Source organism: Tiliqua scincoides, chromosome 3, assembly GCF_035046505.1.
Source record: "Tiliqua scincoides isolate rTilSci1 chromosome 3, rTilSci1.hap2, whole genome shotgun sequence".
Lineage (NCBI taxonomy): Eukaryota > Metazoa > Chordata > Lepidosauria > Squamata > Scincidae > Tiliqua > Tiliqua scincoides.
Genome location: NC_089823.1, coordinates 19,369,935 through 19,382,318, shown reverse-complemented (window position 1 = coordinate 19,382,318; position 12,384 = coordinate 19,369,935). Strand labels below are relative to the sequence as shown.

The window sequence follows — 12,384 nt, the reverse complement described above, 5'->3', positions numbered from 1 at the left end:
GCAGATGGGAGCTGCTTCCCAATCTGTTGACCAAGAAAATAACTCAGAGCACAATCCTACTGGGCTATAGTGTTCTGCCAGTGCTAATTGCATTAAGGAAATAATAAAAGCAGGAATGGCAGGGGAGAAGGGATGGTGCAGGAGAAGGGCAGAATGGGGACCGGGCTGTGTAGAATGGGGACACAATGAAGGCAGCGATGGGGTGAATCAGGTCCAGGAAGGGAGTGGGTTTGGTGGCAGTAGTGGTTGTCAAATCCCAGACCTGATCCTGTGGCACAGGTCCATGAGGTTCTGAGCCAGCTATTTCACTGCTGCAGATATCAGCAGACCTATCCGTACGATGGAAGCTTATCCCCAGAGACCTCTGGCATTTTTCCCACGCAGGATACAGTGCCAACCATTTTGGTGAGCTGTATTGGGGGGGGGGAACCATAGGATTGGGCTGTCGGTCATTTTCATAGATGGGCTGGTCCTAGGGACGTAGCCTTTTGTTGTTGAAGTATTGCCTGAGAGCCCAATCCTATGCATGTCTACTTAGAAATAAATTCCATTATGGGCAATGGGGCTTACTACCAGGAAAGTGTGGATAGGACTGCAGCCTGGGATGCAGAACCAATATTCACAATTTCCAATTAAGTAGAGATGAGGCAACAGAGAGTGCTGACATAAAGGCAATAATTGGTTAATTTGATATGAGCTTTTGTAGGCCACAGCCTTTTCTTATGCAACATACAAAGACAGTATGAAGAGCCTCCAATAATATTGACCATAGCCTACAAAAGCTCCACTGGTCACATTTAACTTTAAAAGTGATGGCTTCAGCCAATCAACCACCGGGTTAGCCAGGATGCCAAAAATGGTGATACACGATACTTACCACAGGCAGAGAATGACCAGGAAGATTCAGCTCAGAGCATGAATCCCACAGGAGGTTTTAAGGCCCATCAGGGAAGCTGAGAAGTACATAAACCAGGGGCCTGAGCCAAACCATGGATAAATTTTGAAAACATCTAGTGGAGATTTGGAAATTAATCCAGATAATTTCTGGAGCTAAGGACTCACCAACCCCAGATTTAATATGGAACTACAAGCAAGCACATTGATCAGTAATTCTGCACTAATATGGAACTACAAAAACAAAAAGCATCAGGCAGAGAGCGTTACAATCTAGATGAAGGTGTGACCATTTATATTGTTAAAACTGCAAGGACTAGCTGTAAATTTTCATCTTTGCAGTTTTAACAATATAAATGGATGCATGCAATGGTCATAACTTCATCTGGATTGCAGTGCTCATGGAATAAAACTTGCTGTTTCTATCTGTCTCCATCTGTTTTCACAATGCTTAAATCTTCCTCCTAAAAACCCCTCCTACTTCACCACTGTATTTCCACGTGTTTATGCGAACAACATATATCAGTGCTTCCCCAAGTCCTACGTGGGCTTTGGGACCACAGTAAATTTTTGCAGGGGTGGGGGGGGGATGGCAGTGATGCAATCCCCAGGATAGCAACGCTGCCAGGGAAAGAAAGGGGGGTTTTGTACGCATCAAAGTGAGTTTTGGCCTCTGGGGCGGGGGGTGCTGGGAACTCCACAAAAGCCTCTGCAGGGCTCCCCAAGCCTTTGATCAACTAAAAATAGTGATTGGAAACCACTTCCGGTTTTTGATTGTGATCGCTGCCATCCTCCCCACCCGTAAGGGGCCAGTGAAGAGTGCTTTCCTGACTGGTAGCGCATGACCCACCATTTTGGCAACCACTGACATATATGATTGATTTCTGTAGTGCAAAAATACTTTTTGTGACTGCTGTGTTTAGATTACAGAGTTCACTGTATATTCTGTGGTGCCGGATATATTTTTACATTTCACTTCATGTGCAGAGGATGCCATGAAGCGAACTAAATGCTCCAAAAACCATTACATTTCTAACTAAATGTAGGTTTGGCATACTGACTGAAGGAACCAGCTGGTGAAAATGCTGCCTCCTTAGTGTGCCAGAGGCATTTGGGTATGTAAAATGGGTGTAGGGTAGCCTAGGGATATCCCAGACTCTGCTACACTCATGCTACTTCTGCTATGCATCTAGGACCCACTGGAAAGAGGCAGATTTTTGGTCTCTTCTGAAAATGTTTCTGCTTGTGTTTGGGAAAGAATTCAAACCCATATCTAATCTGGGGCGTAGCAATCCAAAACAATGGATGGCACCACTTTACATGAGTGACTCAAAGTGGGAACAGTTGCAGTGGTAAGTTTCAAGTGACTGATTTGCACTCTGAAGTACACCCTTAAGTTTCTTTTTGACTCTATCAGTGTGGATGGTAAGGAAAAGGGGTGCAAACTTTGGCAAAGTTTTTTTTCCTTGTGTAATATCATTTAACTCTGAAATGACTTGCTGTGAGAAACCCTGACATGCTACACAAAGTTCATCCAAATCCTTGGTTTGGAAAATGAAAATACCAGTCCTAGGACTGGCCTAGTTCTTTTGCAGAGATAACATTTATTATGCACATCACAACGCTTCACTGCAAGCAAGACAAGACACTTCAAACAGTTCCTTTCCCTTGCATTCCCCTTTTCTTTCTGCAGCCATCACTTAGTTTCTCCTAAACCTGGAGGTAATAATTTCACAATAATTTACATTGTACAGGTATGAAAGCCTCAACTGAAAGACTGGTGTGAGAGGAAAATTTCAACTGAGAGCCTTGAAATCCCCATCATTTTCTTCACAGCTGGGCCAAGGAGAAGGTTTAGTGCCATCTGTTTTAGGCATTTCACAATAGTCACAGAGCTTTTTTTTCTTGATGGTTCAGTGCCTGGTCATCCAGTCAGAGGAACAGAAATCCATATGGAAAAATACAGTTCAATGGTACTATATTGGAGTTTAACGCTTGAACCTTAGTTAGGACTGTTGGCAGCAGCGGGACTCTTTTCTTCCTTGATCAATTTCTTAAAATAGGATTCTTCATCAGAGGCTGAAAAGAGGAGGACTGTACTGAAGTATGATTCTTCCATTAGTGTCTTTTTTTTTTTAAAGGAAAGATACATTATTTTATAAATCCCATGCAAAAAAGAATTATACAATTGGGTTAGGGTTACACTCCTAATTTCTGTACAGAATGTTAGTTCTTTCCCACCCTAGAATAGCAATCATTAACAGGAGATTTGTCAGAGTGTACTAAATGCATAACCACACTAAATTTATTATATAAACAACACAATCATTAATTGTGTATTGAAATCCAGTACCACACTTTGCTTATTTTCAAATCAGAAATCAAAATTTAAAAAGTCCAGCTAAAGAACACTACTGCCACTTAAAATATGACGCTTTGCTTAAAACAAAATGGTTGGAGAGATACCCAACCCTTCTCTAATGAGATATGTGAAAAGGGCAGTGAACCAAGTTGTTAAATTTTAAAACCAGTATGGTAAAGGTCATCTTTTGCCAATCTGCTTTGACACACATCAGATTTAAAGGGCACATCTGACTTCAGGAGAAAGGAAAGAGTTAGCTATTCTATGTAAGAGATGCATCCATACAGCAGAAACAATTCTGAGATCTATAGATTCTATTCATTATTACTGATAGCTGTGAACTAAAAGAAGTGGTTATATTTTATATAGGGCAGTGGTTAAATATATAGGGCAGGAGGTCTGGACTAGAGGGTATAGCCTCCGTTAGCCCGAAGATAACATCAGAAGGTCACCAGTTTGAGGACACCGGCAGCTCCCTGAACGGCTGAGAATGGCGAGACCTTGAAGCAGCTGACAAGCCCAGTGGAGTGATTCCACCTGCTCTTGGTGTGTGCAAGAAGCGTCTTGGCTGCCCTCCATGTGAGAGATGGAGCTGCTTGTCAGCCTGTGTGGGAGAACTGGAGGCCAGAAGCGAGACCAAATCAGGAAGATCCATTCTGAAATGTTGTTGGTTCTTGAAAGAGAGAACCTCTATGATTGTAAAAATCCCCTTGAGGGATTTAGAAACGCCTGCCAATGTAAACCGCCTTGAATAAAGTCAGAGGAGTAATCCGATGACCAGAAAGGCGGTATATAAATACCTAGTTGTTGTTGTTGTTGTTGTTATACAATATATGTAATACATATATATAATATTATTATATATAATATATTATTATTATACTCTCACAAATGGAGAATTTTTTTAAAATGCTGACTACAAGTCACAATGAAGTACTTTTGAGTCCCATTGATTGTAAAAAAAAAAAAAAAAGAGTTAAGCATGTGCTTAATCCTCCTATGTTCAAATCAATGGGATTTTCAAGCACTTAACTTTGGCTGTATTGTGATGGCTGTGTTTAACTCAATGATGACTTTGGAAAATAGCAGAACACTTGTGTCTAAGAAATGGCTTGTGTAAGAAAACATGTTCATTTTACACACATTTGTGTTTAAGATTTATACAGATAAATATACAGCTCATTCTAAAATGGGCTAAGTAGCTGGATAAACTTAAGATGTTTATTATGAGGTCCGGTAGCTTGCATTCCTTGCAATTACAATGTGTAAGAAATTATCTTTAACAACTGAAATTGCATACATGTGTTCCTTATTTAAACAGAAAGCATAGAAAAACAGTGAGAGGCAAGCCACAGAAAACTTGCTTTTTTCCCTTTGAAAAATTTCCAATTTTGTATGTAGTTACTTGCATATCAAAGAAATTAATTCATTTTGATTTCTGAGAAATATCTGTATATAATAAGAATTTTAAAAGTTATTACAAAGATGTCCTGATTTGAGGAAAATAATTTTTGGGTATTCATCAGAAACAGTCAAAATACCTAAAGGTATTTCATCCATTGCTCCTCCTTGAGCAAGTTACTTTAGTGGGCAAGCAGAAAAGAAATATTCAGCTTATAAAGCAGCAAATGCTAAAAAAAGTAAACTTACCATAATTGTGGTTACAATTACTGTTCTGTTCTCAAGAGCAGAAGTGTCATTCCCCAAGGTAGGCTCATGCTGGATCAAAACTAATTTATCCATGTCATTCCAGTAACCAATCTGAAAAAAGACAAGTGCAAGTTCACACACATATATGGAGGGCTGCCTACGCTGTACTTGAGGGAAGCAATTTTCACGGTGTTCTCCTTATCCCACAATGCTATTGCTTACAGGCAGGTTAAATATATCTAAATGTTCTATTTTGGTACATTTTTGTTGATTTCTGTCCTCTAGAAAGATCTCTGTGCAATGTGCCATGTTTACTTCCTGAAGTACAAGTCTTGATTATTTTATATAAATGACCATGCATATTGTGGAAGGAAAATAGAAACCTAAATCTATAAGATATCCAAATCCACTATGCATCACTAAGAACAATATAAAAATTTGTCACTTTAATTAATATTTAAAACTTGGAAGGCATCTACATATGAGGTTACATTTCAGACAGTGATACTATACGTAGCAACTTCTTAGTAGCACAACCAGTTCAACTGTTATGGGAAATACAGTCAGTTCTCTTTATATGCAATTCATAATCTGCAAATTCACTTATCTTCGAGGGGCAGAATTGTTATCTTGTTATCTGTGACTCTGTTCTTGTTATCTGCTGATACTGTGCTGGTGCCACATCAAACAGGTCCTGGCCTGTGGAGAACTGTTGGACACATGTGTGTCCATTTCCAGATTTGCCCCACCATTTGGGGCATCATCTTTGGGATGCCAGCTGAACTTACACAACACCGGCAATGATAAGAGGTCTCCGGAAGGCTACCTGAAGGGTGCTCTCTGGCAACCCAAGAGAAGGAGCCAAGAGAGAGGTAGAGGAGGACGAGAGGTGAGGTGAAGCAACCCCCTCCCCACTGCTGATCTCTGAAGCTTCATTGTTGGGCCAGCAACCTTCAACAAGTCGAGGGACAGCCAGCGTGGAGAAATCACCATTGCAACAACCTTCAATGCATCAAGGGATATCCAGCACAGAAAAGGAAGCATCAGATGTTGGTGATGTTGATAAGCGCTTGCTATCACACATACCCATGTACTTTAAGTTAAAATTCAGGTTCATTAAGTTCATAAAATGTATGGTGAAGAGGATCCCCTAGAACCTAACCCCATTTTCCCCATACACTCAATGATTCAGTATCTGCTGATTCAGTATCCACTAATCTTGGTTGGCAACCTTCAGTCTCGAAAGACTATGGTATAAGCCTACAGCACCTGGTATCCCCAAGCAGTCTCCCATCCAAGTACTAACCAGGCCTGACCCTGCTTAGCTTCCGAGATCAGACGAGATCAGGCATGTGCAGGGTAATCCACTAGGTTTTCCAGGAACCTAACCCTAGCAGATAACTACTATTGACTGTATAATGCAATGGAAACAGATGCTAACATGTAGTATGACGCTAACATGTAGTAAGATGCCCCCTTCTATACATGCGTGCCTAGAAGCAAGTCCCTTTGAATTTAATGGGCTATGTCAGAATGCCAGATGCAAGGGAGGGCACCAGAACGAGGTCTCTTGTTATCTGGTGTGCTCCCTGGGGCATTTGGTGGGCCACTGTGAGATACAGGAAGCTGGACTAGATGGGCCTATGGCCTGATCCAGTGGGGCATGTTCTTATGTAATGGACTTTATTCCCAGTTCTATATACTGTGTCTCCCCGAAAATAAGACCTACCCTGAAAATAAGACCTAGTTGTGATCAGGGCCAGGATGGGGATGGGTTGGTGGGAGGGGTCCTCGGGTGGGGCAGGTGGACAATGTGACTGGAAAGCTGCACTCCCCCATGCCACCTAGAAAGCACCTGCTGTGCTGCCTTGGGCAGAGGACGCTGAGGAGGAGCTGAGGCGGGAAGCAGCAAGTGAGGCAACCCTGCCTACCAGGCTCTGAGGCTCTCCACGCTTTCCAGGGAGTAAGTCCCATTAACTATAAAGGGACTGACTTCTGAGTAGACAGGCAGGCAGGGATCCTCCTAGGTGATTAGGGAACACCCTCTCCACACCTTCCAGGGAGTAAGCCCCACTGATTATAACGGGGCTTACTGCTGAGTAGACAGCAGGCACTTGGCTCTTCTCCGCCTTCCCCCTTTGTGTCCTTCCCCGTGGAGGTGCAGGCAGGGAAGCTCTCCTCAGCACTGCTGCTGAGCAGCTGTTTCAGGCTGCAATTCTAGCCACACTTTCCTGGGAGTAAGCCCCAGGAAATAAGGTAAGACCTACCCCAAAAATAAGACCTAGTGTGTTTTTTTGAGCCAAAAAAATAAATAAGACAGTGTCTTGTTTTCGGGGAAACACGGTATACACAGAACTTGGGAGCTTGTCCCATGGAACACAGTTAATTTTATTTCAGAGTAAACATGCAGAGAATTGGACTCAAATTTATTATTCAAGAGATTGATGGCCCAATCCCAAGGGGGTGGGCCATCACTGGAGTGCCTCTTTTGCTGGTGCTGACTGCCATAAATCAGTCAGCGCCAGTTGTAAAAGGCACAATGGCAGCATGTGAAGTTGTGTGCTGCTGGAGTGCACGCTCCAGAGCAGTGCAAAGACACTACTGATGGAGGTCGGGTGAGAGGGGAGACAGGAGAGGGTGTCGGGAGGGAGCAATGGGGCGGGGGAGGGTGGAAAGAGGGTGGGTGGATCAGGCCTGGGAAGGGCAGTGGCATAGTCATTTGGAGCAGCAAGAGTGGAGACGCCTCTCCTACTTTGCTTTGCCTGCGCCGTATGACTCTGAAGGCCAGGGGAAGGCATTCATTTTACAGTGGCATTCAAGAGCCTGAAAAACTTAGTGTTTTGCCCACCCTCCAGGAACACCAGTGAGGAAGGGGCAGGTTTGGCAGCAGCAGCCACCGCTGAATCCTAACCTTCCTGAACCAAGTCATGCAGCGCAGCTCTACACGGACCTCTCCCAGCTATTTAGCTGGTGCAGGTCTCAGTAAATCCCCCCTGTGCTGTGGATGTTTACTCCCAGGTAAAGGAATGATTGTTCCCTTACCTAGAGAAGACCTCAGCAATTGCCTCCCCCCCCCCCCCATGCACAGAATACAGCAGTAACCATTATGGCACTGTAGCATCAACGGGGGGGGGGGGAGAATCGACTGGGCTCTTAGGTTGCAATCCTATACATATTTTCTTGGAAGTAAGCCCAGTTGAACACAGTGGGACTTATGTATAGATATGCAGAGATTGCACGGAATAGGCATACTGAATATTAGATATATGAATATTAGGATAGGAAGAAAGAAGTGTGTATAGAACAAATGTTACCAGGGAAATCCAGACATAAGCATCTTCCTTTGAAGAGCTGCTGCTGAACCTTTTGCACAAGCAGAATATTGTGGAAATAACGAAAGGTCTTGAGCTCATCCCTTCCCTTCAATGAACTGAAAAATGCCGTTTTTGCCAATCCCACATTACACTGTACATGAAATATATTTCTCATGCAAATATTATTTGCAGAAGCAATAATTGGTTTGATTGTCAGCCAAAAGAGAAGCTTATACACCTTAACTATGAGTTTTGGTCAGCCATCTGTTGTCACTTCAGTTTTCCCCTCTCCTATCTATGAAGTCATCACTCACAGTATATTTGGCAGCACATAATAATAACTATTTATTGACACAACCTCCATGTTAGGATGCCATTTCCATAAATTTCAAAACAGACCAATGCACCAAATCCTCTCGTAGTACCCTGGTCCTCTCTTAATAGGAGACACTGCCATCTATTCAGAATTGTTCAGAAGGGTGTGCTGGCTGCTGCTGGTTGTAGCAGTGCAATTAAAAGGGCGTACTGGTGTACTGTGTGTGCTACCGAAACTGATTTTGCAACAGCTGAACTCTGTTGCCATAAACCCCTGTATGCACTGGCCTGCTCCCAGACAGGATTGTGCTGTAATTCTACACACATTACGCTGAGAATAAGTTCCACTTAACTCAATGGGGCTTACTCTGAGTAGACATGCATAGCAGCGCACTGTTACGGTACCCCAAAGACTGATACAAAATGCCTAAACATACAGGGTTATTCACCCAGAAAGTCATATTTTGTTTTATCCTTTCTAACTTTGGTATGAAAGATCATATATCACTAGAAGTTGTATCTGAGGAGAATCAAATCACACAATGGATTTCATTTTTGCTGATGTTGCTGCAGTTGTATCTTTAGACTGGAGACAAATGACATTTAAGAGCGTTAAAAGAGTAGAAACATGGTCACGGTAGAAACACGCAATTGCCCCCACCACCACCAATATTGGTCAAGCAAATTTTGAATAACAAAAAGAAGGAAAGATTCCCCTTGCAGAATGCAAACATACAGTGTGATGTGAACAGGCTGCCGACAGCCTGAATACTTGATTAAACTAGCACTAATGCTAAACAGGAAGCTGAAGTTAACCGCTCCCTGTTTAGCTTAAGAGCTAATTTAATTCAGTATTCAGGCTGCCGACAGCCTGTTTCACATTGTGCTGTAAGCCTAAATGCTTACAGTGATCTGTTTAAGCAAGATACATGTCGTTCCAGTAAACTGTTAAATGATACTAATGTGTATGGGGTGGGAACCACTGAAACAGACAGCCCCCATATGCACAGTTTCCATATCCAGGGGAGGAGGGGATGGAATAGATCTCCCATGGATATGGGGACATGCCTGTATAGTCAAAATTATTTTAAAAACTAATTCACACTATGAAAGACATGTAGGAACTAAGACGACTGGGGGAACAGCAAGTTCAATCATCCACCTTGCGCTCAGTCCAGGGCATATACTCATTGAGTGGAATGGAGTATATGCCCTTCATTATTTAAACTGTTCCCCCCCTCTCTCGATAAGCACATCAATTTGCGCAAGTAAAATGCATGTATGTTGCAACCTGATTGTATTTCAGAGCAAGGAACTGCCCTTGACCTACCGACTGACTGCAATATTTGGAGCCTAATATATAGAAAAGACAGATCATCCTCTGTTGTGACAAATCATTAGGAAAAAATGCTCTGAATGGATATTGCTGAAAGAATCATAAATCAGGACACACAAATCACAGAAAACAGGAATACTACTTGGCAGTTGAAGTGAAAGTCTATTATGGCAATTGTGTTTGTTTCTGATGACCCGTCTTTGATGAGAACATTGGTGCAGTGAATTCAGTGTTATGTCTTTGGGAAGAAACAAATGTTGGGTACGTGTGAGACGCTGATGGTGTGGTCTATCTAACCTGGCAGTCCTGCACAGGGCCTTTAGCCAACTGCAAATGTTGTGTCCTGTTTTCACAGTAGAAGAATTTCTCTTGCTTAACTGCTGGGTTATTTTATTTATGCCGATAAATATTATTCACTTTTGAAACTTTAAATCATAAGAATACATCATCTGAATGCAAAGGCAAGAATGATGGGCAGCCCAATCCTATGCAGCACCGGTTCAGCTGGGCTACATGGCTACAGTTCTGAAACTGAGCAGCCTGGAGGTCTCCTTGGATAAAAGAACATTTGTTCCCTGACCCCATGTTGAGCTCCAGCCTATTCAGATCTGCACCAGTTAAATTGTATAGGGCTTCAGGACCCGGGAAGAGGGTTAAGATACAGCAGAGAGATCCTCCACTGCCCCCTCCCCATCCTGGGCTTGAAGCACCCCTCCCACTCTTCCCCTGCCGCTAAACAGCCCCTTTCCACTTCATTCCTACCCCTGCACTGCTTGATGTGATACTTACCAGCCGGCTGTCAGACTGGATTCAGTGCTGGTGAGACATTGCAGGCTTTCCTGTTGGTGCTCCCTGCTTGTGAGTTGCCGCAAACGTTCTTTACGAAACGTTTGCAGTGGCTAGTGCCATCGCCGTAGCCACTTATAGCAGTGTTGCACAGGCTGTATCAGTACTGCACAATGATAGGAGTGGGCCGTAAGGCTGCAATCCTAAACACAGCTTCTTGGGAGTAACCCCCATTGAACACAATGGGTCCATGTTGGGGTACAAGAGAGAGAGAGAGAGAGAGTGTGTGTGTGTGTGTATATATATATAAAACCCATGGGGCAATTCTAGCCAGAGAACATGCACCTCCCATAAAGCTTCCAGAGACTCTGGGGATCACAGTCAACAGAGACCAAGGATATAGTAGATTAAGGATATAGTAGACTGTATATAACCCATGGGGCACAAATTCTAGCCAGAGAACATGCACCTCCCATTGGCTGAAGGCACAGAACAGACAGCATAGTTTTCCCTACTTAACTCTTGGATTTTAACTGTTTTCCTTTTTTAAAGATACTGTAAAAATTACACTCAGGATAAAGAGTGCTATAAGAAAACAGTGTTATAGGAAGGAATCTTATATGAGTATTATTGCACATATCTGAATGCATATATGTAACAATTTTGATGGATATTTATATGCAATATTGAGCAATTTTTAAATTCATTTTTCACATCTAAACACAATTACATTCTGGTAACATGAACTTAACTGAGCTTGTCTGCTAGAAACCTAACAAGCCTTAGAAACCACATAAACAAACCGAACAGCTGGCAACAGGCTGGGCTACTGTACCTTTCGAGGGCCTGTGGTCTTCAGTTCAAACACATCCATCGAATAGTTGACTCTGCGGCCATAGTGATCAAACTGAACATTTCCTGTCAGCCCTTGTATTCGAACCTTAAAATGCGAAATAAAATCAAGGCTTATGTGGTTGACAAAAAATCAGTTCATTGTAAGTTTCCAACCATCCACATAAGTCAATAAAATAATAAAACAATATCAAATATAAGACAAGGGTGCATCAAGTAATGAAAGCAGGCAGAAGCAGTCAAACCAACCAATCTTAAATTACCTGTGTTTCCAAGTTAAAGAGGATTAAAAACAGGGCTGTCAATCAGCTAAGCAATCTTAACTGAATAATTATCAATTTTTACACCATTTGGTAGCGCCAGTAAATTTAAACCAATCTATACATTAGCAAAACCTCAGTATAGTTATCTTTATGAGACAGTGAATAAAATAGATTAGAATTTCACAAACAAAAGCTGCTGCTCAGTGCTGCAGAGGAAGTTCATCTTCTATACATTATTTTCCATTCCCCATTATAGTAATTCACCAAAACACCCTCAAAAAATGATTAGATGTAGTCCTAACTTGGAGTTGCACCAAATAACAATGGCACTCACTGATAAATCATTGTCAGGAAGTCCTTCCTAGGGAAATATGGAGAGTTGCCAGGGAAGGCACGAACCCTTGCCTAAAATGCTAAGAGTGAGTCTTGCTAAGACCCAGTAGGAATCTATTTCCTTCTAATCCAGGGGTGTCAAACGTAAGGTTCAGGGGCCAAATGTGACCCGCATAAGCTTTTCATCTGGGCTAAGCAGTGCTGAGGTGACACTGCTGAAAGCTGCATGATAACTGTGCTCTCCCATATCTTGAAATATGATCAAGATTTGTGCATTTT

The 12,384-nt window shown here is 42.4% G+C and overlaps 1 protein-coding gene across 3 annotated transcripts in view; it reads right to left on the bottom strand.

The window, feature by feature from the left end:
- The window catches only part of GRIA4 (glutamate ionotropic receptor AMPA type subunit 4), a 286,480-nt gene that overhangs the window by 52,802 nt on the left and 221,294 nt on the right, over nt 1-12,384 (bottom strand). For 2 of the 3 annotated variants that reach the window (XM_066622011.1, XM_066622010.1), the window contains exons 8-9: nt 11,493-11,597; nt 4,907-5,017 (exon numbers count right to left, since the gene is read on the bottom strand). In XM_066622011.1, the coding sequence (XP_066478108.1) occupies nt 4,907-5,017; nt 11,493-11,597 (216 nt within the window). Of the gene's footprint in view, nt 1-2,940; nt 2,974-4,906; nt 5,018-11,492; nt 11,598-12,384 lie in introns of those variants that run through there. The other variant, XM_066622012.1, reaches the window with a different exon arrangement.